This window comes from Myodes glareolus, chromosome 14 (assembly GCF_982192425.1).
Source record: "Myodes glareolus chromosome 14, mMyoGla1.1, whole genome shotgun sequence".
NCBI lineage: Eukaryota > Metazoa > Chordata > Mammalia > Rodentia > Cricetidae > Myodes > Myodes glareolus.
The window spans coordinates 41275512-41293863 of record NC_142039.1 but is presented as its reverse complement, the minus strand read 5'-3'; the positions used below and the strand labels follow the sequence as shown (position 1 = coordinate 41293863).

At 42.3% G+C, this 18352-nt stretch overlaps 1 protein-coding gene across 1 annotated transcript; it reads right to left on the bottom strand.

Moving 5' to 3' along the window:
- Positions 1 to 4450: 4450 nt before the first annotated feature.
- H1-2 (H1.2 linker histone, cluster member) lies at positions 4451 to 5907 on the bottom strand. The gene has a single exon (XM_048428076.3). The coding sequence runs from the start codon at positions 5865 to 5867 to the stop codon at positions 5229 to 5231; it is 639 nt and encodes a 212-aa protein (XP_048284033.2). The 5' UTR covers positions 5868 to 5907; the 3' UTR covers positions 4451 to 5228.
- Between the last annotated feature and the right edge of the window lie 12445 nt (positions 5908 to 18352).

The window sequence follows — 18352 nt, the reverse complement described above, 5'->3', positions numbered from 1 at the left end:
TTTCTTCTTCATCTTCTTCAAAGGTGATTTCATTTCAGATATAAGGCTGCCTCCAGATAGACAAGAGAAGTTGTGAGAGACTGGCCTGGATTAGATTCTGAACTTGACCAGAGCTGGCGTGAAGAGACATAGATGAGCCAGTAAAACACACGATATTAATGATGCTCTCTAAAATTAAGAACCACAGCGGAGTCAGTTTCCTTGGAAACAGCTAGATACTACCCCAGAGCATGTTTTTATTTTCCCTAAACTATTTACTATGAGAACTGTATAGATAGCAGATAAGCATTTGAAATTTAGCTAGTCTAGTTCAAATTGTGCTTTAAGTAAAAAGTGTATTCCAGATTACAAAGACTTCATATGAAAAAAGTTGAAAAAATATTTCAAATTATTTAAATATTTGTTCATCCTAGGTTGACAACATTAAAATAGACTTCAGTTGTTTCTTTTAGCTTTAATGCAAGATTAGAAATCTTAAATTAAATTTATGTTTCATATAGTTTTGCGGAAATTATTACTACATAGTAGATAATGATACTGACTCATAGATCAGAAGCTAACTAATTGAATCCTTAGTGTTGCCAAACCTCCATTCTTAATCTCTAAAATGGGAGTAATAATAACACCCACCTAGATGTGCTATGCCAAGTCTGTGTTGTGAAATAAGTGTATAATAAACACCTACTATGTTTAACTTACTACAAATGAGTGCTCAGGTAATGCTAGCTCTCTCAGTAAGTGCTGCTGCCACCAGCCCCTAATTCCCGATTTCTTCCAAATGCTCTGATGGTGGAACTTTACATGCCTGGCTTCTGTTCCTCTCTAGCTGGGATTTCAAACACAAAGCTATTGTGTACATTTCCCTTCCAGTTTATGTAGCTCAACTACCTGTTAGCTTTAGGCCTAGGGAGAGTAATAGTATATCTAATTGTTGGAAATTATAAAATTAGTAAGAATAGATATAAACTTGGAAAGAAAAGAGAATGTTGGCATGTTGGCGTGAGGATTATATTGAACTGAAAATCAGCAGACACAGAAAAAATCAGTTTTCTTATCTAAACTAGAAGAAATTTGCCTGGTGAAGGAATTTCTACTTGGAAACGGAGAACAATTTCTACCACTCTGGATGCAAAGAGGGCGATCATGCAAGGCTTTCCTCGGAGAAGATGAGGGCAGGAATGGTTCTCTTCACCACCTGTGTCATCTCTTGAAACCTAAGCCCAAATTTCCTGGGCTACCATAATTTATTCTAAGTTTCTCAGTTCTAACTACATCTTTGAGTTTTATTCCTTTTCTGTGAACTCTGTGCTTTTAAAATATGCATGACCTCGTGATTTTTTTTCTCCTGTTCATCTGAGCTTTATCAGTTCAGAAGTCACCAGATACTCAAAAGTAAAGGGAGAGTCCTTGGTGACAATCTCATAAACATAAACCGAGGAAAAAAAAATATCTTAAACAATATTTAGGCTCAAATAAAGAGCTGGCCAAACGTAAGCCAACCACCTACTGAAGCACTTGTGTTGAGGTAAAGGGAAAAAAGTAAAGACCATTAAAAATAATTAAAAAATTAAAAAACTAGAAGGTGAGGGAATTGTAATGTTATTCTAAAGGCTGTGGGTGAGCTATTATTTTTAGCACTCAAATAATTAAAGGAAAGTGTTTCTTATACAAGTACAGATGGGGACTGGGTATATAGCTCAATGGGAGATCATTTGTCTGGCAGACACAGGCCCTTAGTTTCACCACCAATACCAAAATGGAGAGGAAAGTATACAAAAAAAAAAAGAACTGCAAAATATGTTTATATAACATTACCTATATTCAGGCTAGTTTTAAAAATCCAAAGAAGCATTGAATAAAAATTATAAAAGCAATTACTTTTTCTTCAGATGATTCTTCACATACAACTCCTGAAGTAGAGAAATGAAATAAATGTGTAGATTTGAAAATATTCAAAGATGCACTGTAGTGGATAGTTTGGATAGTATCACTATTTTGAGCTTTATTGTTACATGACGATTATTATTTATTTACTGATGATGGAACTCAAGACCTCACTACAGACATATCCTCAGTCTTACTTTAAACGCTATTTGTGGTTTTATTTGAGGTAACATTTTTGTTGGTTGGATGTTTAGTTCTTTTGATTTTTGTTGTGGTTGTTTGTAGGTGAGCTTTTTGATTTGGTTTGCTTTGGTTTTGACAGACTCTCGCCACAAAGCCCTGGCCTACCTGGAATTCACTAAGGGCAGCAGGCTGACCTTGAACTCAATGAGATCCACCTATTTCTGCCTCCCAAGTGCTGAAATTAAAGGTGTAGTCACCACACCCAGCAGTTTTTCTGTTTGTCTTTCAGGCAAGATTTTGCTAAGTAGTTCGGTCTGGTGGACCACTTCAGATCCTCCTACTTCAGCTCCCTAAGTGCTGACTTTACAGATGAGCCACCATGCCCTGGGCTACTTTTAGCATCCACAATTGCAACAACTCAATTGATTTGATTCAGGTCAGTGAAGCATTTCCAGGGACAGGAGTTCACAGGGCTTAGGAAAGAACTGGGAAACTCAGATGTGGGGACGAGAAAATATAGCCATGCACATCTTTTATCTAGTCCTTCCCTGTAATTTTGCTCTTTTCTACCCTTTTGCTCAACAGACTTGGTTTCTCCTTTCTGATGGCCCAGAAGAGGAGCCGCAGTCACCAGACATTGGGTTGTCTCTGCTCCTGTAGTTCAATCCCATCTTTTAAATCCCATTGATTTATTTTTGATTCAGGATCTCAACTATGTATCCCTGCTGGGCCGAGAACTCATTAGACCAGGCTTATCTGAACTCACAGAGATCCTGCTGCCTCAGTCTCCAGGTGGCTGGGTTTAGTCTTGCCATTAAATCCAACTCAATTCCATTTTAAACAGAAAATTTCTGATTATCTTAACTGGGTCCAATAACATCAGGAACACTCAAGACATCCAGTTTTCACAAAAAAAATACATTTATCCCAAAGATGCAGTACAAAAACAAAAAACATAGCATATTGCCTATTTTATATTCATTTTACATTAAATGACAATATTTTAGATGTAGTGGATTTAAAATGGATTTTACTTGTGAGTTTTTTCCCCTTATGAATAGTGCTTTTAGATTTTAAAGTTTCATATGTGTTACAACTGTGCTCACCTTATGTATCAATGGACAGACCTGTCCTAAAATTGTTAATGCATTTGCTTCAATAACTTAGTAGTTTTAATGTCCACTTCCTGGGATGTCACTTAAGGAATCAAATCTCATAAAGTGCTATTGCCAACAGCAATAAAGACGCCTATAGGATTAAAAGGAAGAAGACTATCAAGACACATTTGGAGAAAATTTAAAGACTTCTAGGGAGATAAATACCTAAACAGAAAGAAAAAACAAGGTTTTGTTGTTGCATAAGAAACTGTGCCAGCTCCACATTATTTAAAACACAATCTCAATCAAAATGCCAAGAAACTTTTTTCTGAGTGATGGGATACTAGAGAACATCTCAAAAAACATATTAAACACCACAAGGAGGAAGAGGAGGAGAAGGAGGAAGAGGAAGAGGAGGAAGAGGAGAAGGGAGAAGGAGAGGAGGAGGGGAGGAGGAGGAGGAGGCGGCGGCAGCGAAGGACAAAGGAAAAGAGAAAATAACTGGGCATGGTGGCAAATACCTTAATCCCAACTACAGGAGGCTTGAGGTAGGAAGGCCACAAGTTTAAGGCCAGTCTAGGTTACAGACAGGATGAGACCTATTTCACAAAATAGAAACAAGGAGACACATTTCAGTGGTAGAACACCTGATAGCATGCTCATTGCCCTGGACAACTAAATAACTATTGGGGGAGGGGGGGAGACTGTGGGAAGGAATTAATTCTCATCCCTATTGAAGACATTATAACATATCAGTTTAGCAAACAATATTTGAATCCTTGTTATGTGTTAAGTACCCTCCACATTGGATCAAGACGATAATTCTACCTTAGAGACTACCAGTCGGACTAAAACAGAAACTTTACATTTAGTCTAGCCAAGGCATTTAGCCTATGGCAAACGTAAAACAAAAGCTGGGAAGAATTGAGAGTTCAGACAGTCCTGAGGTCGTGGGGTAGAGAGGAAGGGTCTGTTTACTATGCCTTGCACTAAAAAGCTGTTCATTTAAACTGAGGACTCAAAACACTAGAAGAAAACTAGATTTTCCTTTTTTCATCTCCTGGCTTTCCCAGGTAATAAACTTAGCCACTGAAATAAACACAGGACCCACTGTTGTGGAAATGCCTGTTGTAGGTCTCTAAAAGGCATGCTATCCATTTTTTATAGTTAACACCAGCAGTGTGGTCCAAGCTTCAACAAAAAAATCTGTTCGATTTGGTGAAGAACGGGAATCTCAATCACCCTATCTAGGAAAAAAGCTGCAAGCATGAAAGAATCCCCAATAATGAATGAAAACTAAATGCTTTTATTGGACGCATTCCAACACATCAGTTCGATAACAATCTAAAAATGAGAACCTGTGTCAAAGAAGGCAAAACAAGTCCAAACAACCCGCAAATTGCCATTTTAGAAAAAAAAATGGCTGACCAAGGTTGTGACGCAGTTCGACCCCACCAGTCCCTTGCTGTAGGAAACAAACCGAAAGTACGAGAAACATCAGTCACGGATCCGGCATAACTGGGCGGGTGGGTCCTTTCCGCAGCTATCGCTTAAAAGTCTTTTATATTAAGTAAGTCAGTTCGTCGGCGCTAAGCACATAAACCGCCCTGGGAAAGGGTCCGGGATGCATTTCTCCCTGCAAGAAGCGAAAGCTTCTAGGAGAACGCAACAACGAATGGCGCCCAATGAAACTAAGGACCAAAGTCCTGAGCGGGAGTGAGCCATAAGGACCAAAGTCCTGAGCGGGAGTGAGCCAACCCGCAAGCAGGGCGGAACTTTCAAATAATCTACAATCTAACGCTGGCTAGCGCCAAGGGGTGCTCTTTGCTGTTGACAGCCATGGGGAGCGCACCAGCACTTCTCGGCCGCCCAGCCGACGACAGTTCAAGCATCACTCTAAGTGGGACTGGAAACCCCACCCCGCGGGGAGCTGACTGATTGCATCCCACGCAACCTGCTTCTGCGGAAAGCAAGGAGGAAGGAGTTATTACACAAATGTCACTGCTCTTTTAAGTGGATGTGGTGGCTCTGAAAAGAGCCGTTTGGGTTTAGGAGGAAGACAGCCTACTTCTTCTTGGCTGCAACCTTCTTGGGCTTAGCAACCTTGGGCTTGGCAGCCTTGGGTTTCACAGCCTTAGACGCACTCTTGACCTTCTTGGGCTTGGCGACCTTAGCCTTCTTCGGACTCTTGGCCACTTTCTTGGTCACGGCAGCAGCCGCGGGCTTCTTCGCCTTCTTCGGGGTCTTCTTGGCGGCTTTCTTCGGTGTGGCAGCACCGGTCGCCTTCTTGGGCTTCTTGGCTGCACCCGCGGGCTTCTTAGCCTTGGCCGCGCCCGCCTTCTTGGCTTTGGGCTTGGACTCGCCGGAAGCCGCCTTCTTGTTGAGCTTGAAGGAGCCGGAGGCGCCGGTGCCCTTGGTCTGCACCAGGGTGCCCTTGCTCACCAAGCTCTTGAGCCCCAGCTTGATGCGGCTGTTGTTCTTCTCCACATCGTAGCCAGCGGCCGCCAGCGCCTTCTTGAGCGCGGCCAGGGACACGCCGCTGCGCTCCTTGGAGGCGGCCACGGCCTTGGTGATGAGCTCGGACACCGGGGGTCCGGACGCCTTGCGTCGAGCCCCTGCGGGTTTCTTGGCAGCCTTCTTCTTGGCAGGCGCCTTCTCCGCAGGAGGAGCGGCAGCGGGGGCGGCGGGAGCGGTCTCCGACATGCTGACGATTCGAAACTCAGGAACTAGTGGCAATATGCCGATGGAGTAGCAAGGGCCCGGCCGCCGTATATATAGAGCGCAGGCGCGCGCTGATTGGTGCTCCAGCGGCCTGCCTGGCTGGCAAGCTCAGAGCAGCCGCGCTGCGCCCAACTTGTGTTTGTTACACTTCACAAAAAGAAGAAAATATTAAAATGTCTTGCACCAAATCTCTCGACTTTGGTCGGTAACGGATCCGAGAAGCCTCAGGCTTCGGAATATCTGTTTATTTTTTCCTCATCCCCAAAGACAACGCATCTAGGAGTCCCTAACTCCCCCAACTCCAAAGGAAGTCCCAGGCAAACAGAGACCACTTTCTGTTTTTCTTCTAAATTACCTGGTCGCTCCTTTGCCCCTGAGAGTTCTTTTTCTCTGGGATTATAGGGCACATGCTTCCCTTAATTTAGGGACAAAAACGAAACGATTTCCGCCTAAATTTTCACGATTATTCTGTTTCTTCGCAAGGGAAGTAACACAAGTCCTTGGTGACTTCTGAGTATGGACCCACCATAACCGCGGACTAGGACTGGGATTTCCAGTCTAAAGCAGTTTGGGCAGGTTGAGATGGGGGCTCATAGGCCTTGGGGATGTACCATGTGATGGGGGGCTAAGGATTTAAATATCTGATTTAAAGACACCGTCAAATCCTTTTCACTGGTGGGGGCGGGGCACCCTTTTCCCTTCTCCAAAGGGGAAACATCGGGCTGTATTTTGAAGCTCTTGGTTCCCCTCTGAGTTGTGCAAGGTAGGGGGTCTAACCCTGAAGAATAGAGATAATAAAAAGCGAAAGGACCCCCATAAGCCTGCATGCGGACCCCCTCCCAAAAAGTGTCAATTAGAGACTTTGAAAGATCTGTTTTTAAAGCAACGAGCAAATACTTGCTTATTTTTTGCTGCAGCACAGAATTTCAGAGCATAAAAATTCTAGTTTAGAAAAAGTTTGCCTTGTTACAGAAGGGCCTTCTATAATCCCAGGTAATAAGTGTCCCATGGAGTCTTAGATTTTGAAATAAGTTGAATAGCTGTGGGCAAGAAAACTTTTATTAATATGAGCTCCAGGCAGAAGTTCAGATCAAGGATATGACCTTCTCATGAAATGAGGTCACTGATGAAGCATTGTGGTGACTGTCATGAAATCTTGTACATTGTATGTATGATGAAGATTACAGGTAGCAAAGCTTTCGCCATGTCCTACTGTTCAGGCTGTGCTCCCATGATGGGCAGAGTTAAATATATAGATAATGTACTGTTTAGTCTGCAAGGAGCTGGAGACAGAAAAGGCTTAGCAGCAAGATACGCTCATCGGAGGATGAGAGTAGTTAGGACAAGTATAAGGAATGGGGGTTTACACCTTTTCTTTTCCAGTTCCTCCCTCCAACATGGCAGAGTGGGCTTGGAACAGTTTTTAGAGGTAACTGGTTAACCACTATTAGTTAACCAACATATATCCCCCAACAGATGATCCCAACTTTGAGTGATTGGAACGTGTTTTTTCCTAATGCATCAAGGGATCTTATTAGTGATGCAGGCTTCAGAATGATAAATGCTAACTGGTGCACTGTGAGACAATTTTTTGCAGCATAAGAAGAAATGTGTAAGTGATGTCAGGAGACTTATACTGTTTTTCTCACCTCGGTCTCATATTTTCTGCAAGTAACATTCGCAGTGTTTCTGTTTTTTTTTTTCTCAATTTCTCCGTGCAGTTGTCTAACAGATACAAGATCAAACATTAGCTCCAATATTTTCCTGAAATACCTGAGCATCTGAAGGGCCAAGATCTAAATTACTGAACTTTTATTCCCTGGAGCACCAGCAAATGCTAAACAGAAATACATCATAGTAGCAAAACAAACAGGAGGAACTTAATCCAAGTCGAGAATTGCAAAAAGAGAGACACACTGCTAAACTTTCCCCTGTCACTTTGAAATTGTTGACAGAGCCCTGGGATAAACCTTCTCCTCCTCTTCCTCCATCTCCTCCTTCTTCCAACTTTTTCCAAAAGACTTTAAAACAGTTTCAAAACCTCAAGTTCACCTTCCAAAGAAACAGATTTGTCAATCATGACAATATACATTTTTTTATACTTCTTCTGTCTAAGCTTACATAAGAGGCCAACATAATCACTTTGATCAGAGCCAATGCATTCTCACACAGTGGTTGTTTTTATAGGAAATATGATGTACAGATTGTGCCAAATATACGAAGACATTATTTTCTTACCCTGCATTGCCAACAAGCTGTGAAAACTGCACCGGACACTGCATGTTCATTTGCACACAGAACACCTGCTGTGAAGATAAACAAAGATCAAGCATGGAGAACATCTTCTCTCAAGGGCAAGCACCTACAGGACGGGCACGGACAAACATTTCAGAGCAAGAACTCCTGATAGGAAAGGGAATGTCCAACAAAAAAAAAAAGATTTCTAGGAGAATAATGTGTGGGCTAAACCTTTTTCTTAAGTAGCTAGCGATTCAGCTGTGAAACTGTAACACACAACTGCTTATGCCCAGCAAGGGGGCTGTGAGCCCAGCAATGGTGTTAGGGAGGCAGGAGGGTCGAGAATTCAAGACAGAGTTCAAGACCAGCCTACACTATGTGAAACCTGTCTCAAAAAGAAAACAAACAAGGAGAATAGCTTAACCTAGTGGTCCTCAAGTTCTTAAATTTCAAGCCCATTTTCCACTCGAATAATTTAGCAAGTCCTCTGAAAATCTTTTAACATATTAAACCTGTGGTAGGTGCCATTTTAGGAATTGAAGCTGGGTATTAAATTAGGTAATTTGATAGCTGATAACCTTGATTTATTTGATAATCCTTTAAGATATAAACTTCATTAAATACATTTATCACTATATGCTATTCACATGTATGCTATGTATTCTACACTACATATTTTCTGTTGAGTAGGGAAAGAAACCACACAACATCTGCTGGAAGTTCTTCAGGCTTTAACCAACTCAGAAGGCCATACTAGGCTAACCCAAAATGTGTAAGGTTGCTTTTGGGAGGACTTTACAACTTATTAGTGATGTCGGGGATGGAAAGAAACAGTTTTGAGGCAACCTGGTTTGGTTTTAATTCTACTTCCTCCATTCATATGCCAGGGACCATGCCCAATTCTTGAGCAACAACCTCTACTCAGAAAACAGTGAGGCTTAAGTAATGAGTATTTCCCTTCTAGATTTGGAGTAGGCTCACTCAGAAATTCCACATTTAACAGTTATTCCCATTAGACCCAAAAGATATAAGAACCCTCTGTCATGGGCATGATTCTGGGAGAGGTAGTCCTCTCCTGAATTTTATAGAAACAGATGAGGGTAGATCAAGTCCAACCAGCTACTGGGTCTCTTCTTAGATGCATTTTAAAGGTCCCAGAACCCAGGTGTTATCCTACTAAGAAGAGATGGTGCAAGGTCATCAAACATCGGAAGGAATGGGGTATGCATGCCTGTGTGTGCTTGCACAGGTGTAAACAAATGTGGGTATGCATTGGGTGACCAGTAGATGAGTAAATAACGCAAAGTTATCACTATCCACTTAAAGGTTCCCCCACAGTTACCCTGCTACATGTGCATTCTGCAAGCTTGTGAAGACCCTCACACAATCCCCCTGTCCCTGTTTTCTCCATTCTAGGCAGATCATACTTTTGACGACAGGAGGGGATGCCTGGTTAATTCAGAAGACCATGATGTTTCGTCACTCTGCATATATTCCTAAATTTATCACAATCGGATAACATTAGACAGAACTTCTGATGTGACCAAATTCTTATTAACTGACCTAAGATTTGTAGCAGTCAATCTATGAAATATACTTTTCATGATTAATAGTTGCAGCTGTGTTTTCTTTATAATTTCATTAAACAAATCAACATTGTAAATTAGTCAAAGCCTATCCATATTGGATCATAACAGGATTATCTGAATTCAGTTCAGCTTTGGTTTTCTGGATGTTTAGCCTTAGATGAGTTAATTAACCTACCTTTGCTTCAGTTTTATCATCTGAAAAAGGCAACAATAATACCATATGTTTTATGGGTTGTTATGGGATTTGTGAATCAATGCACATAGCTCTGGTATATTTATAATGTTTGACGTATTTCAAATGTGCATGCTGAGAAATATAAAAATTATTTTTAAAATATTGTACATAAACATCTGCATACAAGCTAGTCCCCAACCATGTCAGAGTTGATGTGAGTGCCATTAAGGCTCACAAACAGCCAACAGAACACCATTCAGAACAGACATTCCAGCACCGTGGTTAGCCCAGTTAACAATATCCTACCTAGTGCTACCATTACAATCTCAGCCTTCAGAAAAGACGACTGAGAACTCAGACTTCTCTAAGACAGTGCAGCAGTTTTAGCATTTCTTATGCCTCCAGCACCACATTCACATTCAAATCGGTATTAACTTTTCAAATGAAGCCACGATTGGTGACACACTTCCTTAAGGCCGGCACTCAGGAGGCAAAGGCAGGCAGATATCTGTGCGTTCCAGGCCAACTGGTCTACCAAGTGAGTCCAGGCCAGGCAAGACTATAGACAGAGCAAATCAGGTGTGGTGGCTCATGGCTATAGTCCCAGGACTCTGGAAGATAAGGCAGGAGGATTCCTAAAAGTTGAAAGCAGCTTGGAATACATAACGAAATAGATCCTTTCTCAAAGGGGGAAAAAGTCAATTGAACCAGATAATACTTTTAGTTCCTATATAGAAATTGAAAAATGAAAACACATCGCTACCAATTAACTACTTATCAATATATTTAGTTTTAGAAAGACAGGTTTCCCCCCTGCAAATACATTAAGTTTGGAGTTTGTATCTTGGAATCAGTCATACTGTTTGCTGTAGTAGACACTAGATGGCAGTCCTAAACAAGAATGCTGCTTTAGACACTACTGAAATTTCTCTTGACCTAGAAAACTAATAATCTTCATCTATGTCCATATTTTTCCAACTCGTTCAGAAGTTAATAGCACCATTTGGCAGATAAGCATTCTGAATACCTGGAAGTCCACGAGATACAGCCTCTCCACAGGCAGGAAACATGGGAAGAAGAAATTAAGTGAACTGGACTCTTTTTCTAAGTGGTCTAGAAAAAACGGTGTTGGCTCATTCACCCTACGGTGAGTTCGTCATCAACTACAATCAGCCTAGCACCTGCCAGTCCGGCTTAGGGAATAACAAAGGGAGGGGCAGTCTGTTCTCATGTAGGAGCTGGATAATGGAGCTCTCCGAAACAATGAGGAGAACTGACTGTGAGAAGGAGCTCCCAGAGGGAAGGAAAAGCGATGGTTTACTTTGTATGGTGGGAGAGCTTCATAATAGAGACTTAACTGGAATTATCAAATGAGCTCCTCATATTTTTAAAGAAAAATGACCACAGCAAAGAAGCTGGCGGGACACTGCTATGTAAACCTGGTCAGGGGGGAAACAGAGAGATGGGAAGTTAAAGGGATACACAAGGCAAAGGAGTCCCTCGCCTGCTGTCTGGTTGAAGTCTAACAGCGAAAAGCCAATAATTGAAGCCCAGTTAGCAGTATTTGCTATTAAAGTGGCCTAGGTAGAGACAATATTCCCTTTATAGAGAGATGTTTCAAATAAGCGATAAACTCTACATAAGACCTGAACACATATGACCTTCCAACAGGCCTTGAGCCTTTGCCATATATGAACCTACAAATTCCTGTGAAGCTAACAGACAAGATCATAAACTTCATTTACAGTAAAAAAAAAAGTAAATAAATAAAATGAAATAAAAAGCCACTTGTGTAATCTTTGCACCCTATGGTCTTACCTTATCAACTGTAATCCTACGTACAAAATCAGGAGCTGCCTTATGATCCCACAGAAGTCCCCGAGAAACCAGCCCACCTTCAGAAGCCACCAAAGTCATATATGTGACTACTGTAAAGCCATTTAAATACTGCTCGATTGAGAATCCCATAGAGACGCTTGGTATTAGCTATCCTCCTGCACACCTCTGTCTACTTAATTGAAACCTGTGCTGAAATTCCTTTTCCTTAGACCCTGACTCTGCTCGCAGTGGCTTCTGAAAGACTTTCTTGCGGTGCTGCTTTATGTCCCGGCTCCATCCGAGCAGGTGTCTCTAAGAACTCAGAACTAGGCCTTGGACTTGGTCCCCTGCTAGTGACCGAAGCGCAAGAAATGGCTCTTGTCTTGTAGGGAGGAAAATATAAAATCCATAATTAAGGCCTATTGATAATCATGCTAATAAATGTATTGATCACGGTATGCCGACAAGGAGCTACAAAGGGCCTGCAACTGTAGAGTGGGCTCACGATCAGCCCAGCACCTGATTGCAACACACATTCCCTGAGCCATACTCCCAACAAATCCAAGGCTGCACTACAGTGTGGGTATCTGAAAGTCCTACTGAAGAGACACCTCACCATTCTTTTGTCCTTTCTGAATGAACAGCTAAATTAATTTAATTAAAATATTAGGGGAGAGGAAAGAAAAAACAAAACAAAACAAGCATTCAAGCCAGGCGTGATGGTATATGACTGTAAATCTCAGCACTCCGGAATCTGAGGCAGGGGGAAAAGCTAGGGCTACAGAGCAAAAACAAATGAATAAGAAATAATTTTTAAAATATATGCAAAAAACCAGTTCAAATGGTTACTAGTAATTTTAAATGGTTTTTGGCAAAGAGTCAAACAGGAAGAGGTTTGGTTGTTTGACCCTGCAGCTGTCCAAGGGAAGGGGAACCTCTGAAGAGGAACAACATAGAACACGCTCCCCCAGCTCTGCACAGTTCCTCACACGAGGCTTTTGCCATTGCAAGCTTTTGTACTGGTAGACCATCCATGGAATTCCAGGTTAAATCTTCATCTGAGGAAAGGCTGTAGGTCTCACCCCTGGTTAATCATTTACTTGGACACCGTTACTTTGCAGATTTAAAAGCCCATCCAGTTACAGAGTCTTCTGGTGACAAAACTGATTTCCCACAACTGAATGAGAGGGAGACAAGTTGAGGCTGAAGCCAGGGTTCCACTGGTGACGTCTGTTCCCAGGACCTTCCACTCAAGAATGCTTTTTAAGGGTGGTTTTTCGTTTGTTTGCTTATTTGTTTCTTTGTTTCTAAGACTGAGTCTATCAGGAAAAAAAAAACAACTAAACAATGGCCCACCATCAATTCTGTTTTTGGTTTTTTCTTTTGGACATATTCACTCTATAACCAAAGCTGACCTAGAGCTCTTAGTGCAGGATGGCTTCAGACTTCACACTCATCACAACCTCCTATTCAGCTTCCCAAACATTGGGGTTGCAGATGTGAGCCACCACACCCAGTTCAAGTTTCTTAATAGGAACCAGTTAACAAATGGAGAAGAACCTCACTCCAGTGGAAAAAAACCATTTTGCTTTTTCAAACAGCTATTATGTTGGACAAATAACTTCTTGCATAGCACCTTGGGTTTCAGTACAAGACTGGTAATGTCTTATGTATGTTAGTTTAGACACCAAAAGAGGAGATGGTTGTCTGGTGGGAAAGTCACCTCCACTGAGTCTTAAAGGGGCCTGTAGAATTAAGCCGGGAACACATGCACTGTCTGAGGCTAAATGTGTTTATTGCTCTTTGTTACTTATTTTATTGAAATAATCACAGCCTAAGCCATTTATAAGAGAATACCGGACTATATCTTGATAGAGAGCAACAACCTCAGTAAAAATGCCATCAACCTGGCCTGGTGGCACAGGCCTGACATCACTGCTACTCAATACACTAAGGCGGGAGAGTTGAAACCTTAAGGCTGGCCTGGGCTACAGAAAGACCCCTGTCAAAATAAAAATTAACAAATGGGCTGGGGCAGAGATCCACACCAAGCACTGGGCCGAGCTCCGGGAATCCTGTTGAAGAGAGAGAGGAAAGATTGGTCCAGGGGACGGTAGGGCCAGTATTGGTGACTCAACTCTACCTGTGCTTTCAGAGAACCAACAATGATGCCAGCACTACATTGGAACTGATGAGACACTCCTGTAAATTGAACAACTACAAGATTCTTGATCTATCTGTTGTGAGACAGCCATTGTTAGACCATTGGATCACATGCTAATGAAAACCCTTTTAATAGCGGGGCGGGGGGGCGGGGAGAAAGAAAGAAGAAGAAATGGGCTGGGGAAACAGTTCAGTTGTGATTGCTTGCCTAGCATGTTCATGGCCACTGGGTTTAATCTCCAGTTCTAGAAGAAGAAAAAGGATAAACAATGTAATTGATTGGAGCAGTGGTAGTATATCAAGGTATGTATCACAGCAAGCCAGAATTATCCTGAACTGGGTGCCAGGCACCATGTTGGAGATTTCAAATATCATCTTTAGAGAGTAGGAGTTAAACAGATTTTCTGGTAGACAGACAGATAAGGAGAGAAGGGGTCATGACTAGGTAATAAAGGCAGCAAATTTCCAAGATAAACAGCTTCTTCCTCAACCTCCTGACTTAAAACAACGACCTGGCAGGCTTTTCTCTCTCTCCAGTAGACTCTCGCTGATAGATTGGCTCAAGAAATTTGAGGCCTGATCAGGACATGTTACACAAGAGTTATGGGCCAGTTGACCACACTGTTTTCCTTCAAACCACTCTTCAGGAACTTAAAACAAAAACAAAAACAAACAAACACAACAAAACAGCCTTTGAAAGGAGACTGAAGTTTTTGGCTACTTTGCAGAGGGTCTTTTTCTCTGTGTCTGCTGCATGTGTGTGCCTCTCCTCACCCTCAGGAATGCCTTTCTTAAACTGCTGGTTCTGTGTGCTGTTGTCTGCCATGTTTGAGATGTAACAGTGGAGTTTGTTTTTTTCCTGCTTTTTAATTCTATATCTGGAAGAAAACAGGAACCCGATCAAAACCCTGATACTGTATCAGCCTTTCCAGTTTACTTTTAAATAGCCTATCAAATAACTTGTTTAATTTGTTTTACAAATGAGCAAAGAAAGCTTCATAATTTTTAATCAGTTTACAATAATTGGACTGTTTGCACACTGGCTATCCCTCAGAGATCTCAGAAAGTTGGGAGGGGCAGGCATATGCTGTGATACGATTGCTGAAAGGCTGCCTACCACTTTTTTCTTAGGCCTGCAGGTACCCAGCGAGCTAGGAAAACAGGATGCCACGTTGGCGTCTGTAATGCTTAGAATTATTAAGTTGACAGGACCTCGGATCACCTAGGAGACAATTCCTCTAGCACACCTGTGAGGGATTGTTTAGATTAGGTTGGCCTCTGGGTACCCCTGTGAGGGATTATGCTGGTTAAGTTAGTTAAGGTGGGAAGAACAGCCATGAAGGAGGATGCGGGTCCTAGACCATGCAGAAAGGAAAAAGCTAGCCGAGCATGAGCATCACTGTCCCCTTCATCCTGGATGTGTGTGTACCACGATTGCAGTTTGTGCTCCTAGATGAACTGCCATAATGGGCTGTTCTTCCAAGTGTGAGCCAAAATAACCTCTTCCTTCAATTGCCTGTATCAGGGTATTTTTATCACAGTGACAGGAAAAATACCAAAGCTAGTAACTTTGCTAAGGTTGTGTCCTTAAGAATGCTCAGGAGGTAGACAAACTTGCCTTCTAGGCCTGGCGACCTGACTTGGATCTCCAGATCCCAGATGGGCAGGAGAGAATTAGCTCTGGAAGGCTGTCCTCAGACTTCCATGCACACACAGAAAACACTAATTGATTTTTTTCATTGTTCAGATTTGCAGGAAGATCATAAACAGCAAACTGCCCACTGCTAGCTGCAGTTTGCTGCTCCTTACAAGCTCCTTACAAGCTCCTCTTCCAGCCCACTGGAGCAGCCTCTAAACCCTTCCAGCCATTGCCCAAACCGGGAGAGAAACTTGTTTCTTCACCTGAATCATTCACCCCTGCAGGTACTTTAGCTTCCAGAAGAGTAAACAGCTAAGCCGAGTCAGCAGAGCACCTGACATGACGACATGACAAAACTGAATGGCCCATTGATATGACTGCCCTGGTTAAATGAGACAGCTTTTCCCATTGTGGTTGTCTGAATAAGAATGCCCCCCAATAGGAGCATATGTTTGAATGCTTAGTCACTAGGAAGGGACACTATTTCACTATTGGAAAGGACTAAAAGGATCGGGAGGTGTGGCAGTGTTGGAGGAAGTGTGTCACTGAAGCTGGACTTTGAGATTTCAAAAGTCCATTCCAAGCCCAGAGTCTCTCTCCCTCGCTGCTTCTGGATCAGGATGTACTCTCAGCTACTTCTCCAGGGCCTACGTACCCACTGCCATGTTCCCCACCACAATGATAATGGGGTAAACCTCTGAAACTGTAAGCAACCCTCCAGTTACATGCTTTCTTTTGTAAGAAATCAATCATGCCTTGGTCATGGTGTCCCTTCACAGTAACTAAAACATCCCTGGTGAAAACTAAGATTGACCTCCTAAGCCCAAGTAGTCATTTTATAGTGGGAATAATAACTTCTGAGGACTTGTAGAACCAGACTTGAGACGGTGATCAGCTAGAGTACAATAAGGCAAGGGCTTGTCTCCTGTGCCAGTTTCTCCAGCAATTAACATTAAGGTTCATGTCAATAATTCCCAAGACAGGGCTGAGAATTTTGCCACATAACCCATATGGCTGCACCAGACAATGACATTCCCATTCTTCCACTTTCTTCTCATTCTGTGTGGGGGAAGTACTATGCCTACTTTGCCAGAACCCTCCAAAATAAAGCTGCTGCCTGGCCTGGAGTATACCTGCCCAGCCACATGTATACTTTGGAAGTGACATAAATAAAGACCAAGTGTGCATGGTGAGTGTCCAGAACCTCACGATCCCTGTAGCACTTCAAAGAGCTCCAACCAGGCTTGACCAGGCTTGAGGTTCTTTAGTCTCTCGCGCAGGCTCACTTTCATGGCTGCTGTTATTTGCGTTTCTGCAAGGTCTCTTCCCTCCCTCATAGGACGTATAATAAATATAATAAACAGTAATGATAAACTATCATTTTGCTATTTTTGGAATCTCTGCCACATGTCAGGACTGAAATAGTTGCACACTGAACCTGGACTCAGGTCAGGACCAGATTTTCCAAAGAAAATGGGAACATATAAAGGAAGAGGAAAGTGAAGGAATTAGAGGCAATGGAGCCCCCTTGAGTCGGTGGATCAGAGGGAAAAGGTTGGAGTACAGAAATTGTCCAGATGACAAATGATGTGTGTTTTCAGGGGAGCAAGAGTTGTATCTGAGGTCTAAGAGAAATCAGGAAGCCCCATGTGAGAGGAAGTCCCTGAAAGTCCCCCCAAATTTATTTTCTATTATCAATGAACAGATGAGAAACATCTCATCTGTATACAGAACCCTGTATTTTACAAATGTTCTGGGCTGTGATCTCAAAAAGGGTGAAAATTACAAAAGGCTTTGGAATAGGATTATGAGGAGAGGGACTAGCTCCCATTCCAAGCAGGGTTTAGGGGCTGCCAACATCCGTGAAGTCCAAACCGTGTTGCAGAGTTGAAGAAGATGAAAACTTGGCACAGCATTCTTCCCTTGTCAGGGATGGCTAAATGCTGTCTTCAAAAGTACGAGTGATTTGGGAAGAAGCCTTGGGTGTAATTAAGCAACTACCCCCTGAAGTTTGGAATCACCAGGACAAGTACACCGGCATGCTAACCTTGCTTCTACCTCCATCTTTTAGTCAGAGGAGCTCATATGCATTAGAACCAAACTAGGGTTTATAGATACACAGTCCAGTGGTAGACGGGACCTAATTCTGCCAAAGCAGAGATCATCCTAAAAGCACAGGAAATCATTGTGACCTTCGTGGCAGAAATGGAGACCTTTTTTTTTTTTTTTTTTTTTTTTTTTTTTGGTTTTTCTGAGACAAGATTTCTCAGAAGCTATAGAACCAGTTCTGGAACTTGCCACTCTGTAGACCAGGCTGGCCTTGAACTCACAGACACCCACCTGCCTCTGCCTCCCAAGTGCTGGGATTAAAAGCATAGGCCACCACAACTAAAAGTTCTGAGTATCACTTTTCATTTAAAAAAATTTTTTTATTTGCACTGGATTCACTCCCTGAAACTAGAGTTAAGACAGTTGTTAGCTGCCATGAGGTTACTGGGAATTGGACCTAGGTCCCTTGAAAGAGTAGCCAGTGTTCTCTTAACTGTCAAAAAAACAAAGAAACACTAGGCTCCACCGTTGACTCTAAGACTATTGAGACGATGGATCTCATGGAATTGGTATCTCCTTAGAGTCTCACGTTGGAAGAAGGAAAAGGTTGAAGCCTGGTGCCAGCCACAGGAGGAACTTGTCTCCCAGGAAGAGATTTTATACAAGATGACAAGTTGTATAAACAGACTAGAGGCCAGGAGGGCAGGACCACACCATGAAAAATAATGCCTAATTATGGGGATGAGTTGCCCTCTGTTTATTCCTAAATTTCACGTCAGTATGTCAGTACCCTAAG

Excerpts from the sequence above, each read along its gene's own strand:
- H1-2 (XM_048428076.3), bottom strand. The coding sequence starts at position 5,867 with ATGTCGGAGACCGCTCCCGCCGCCCCCGCTGCCGCTCCTCCTGCGGAG.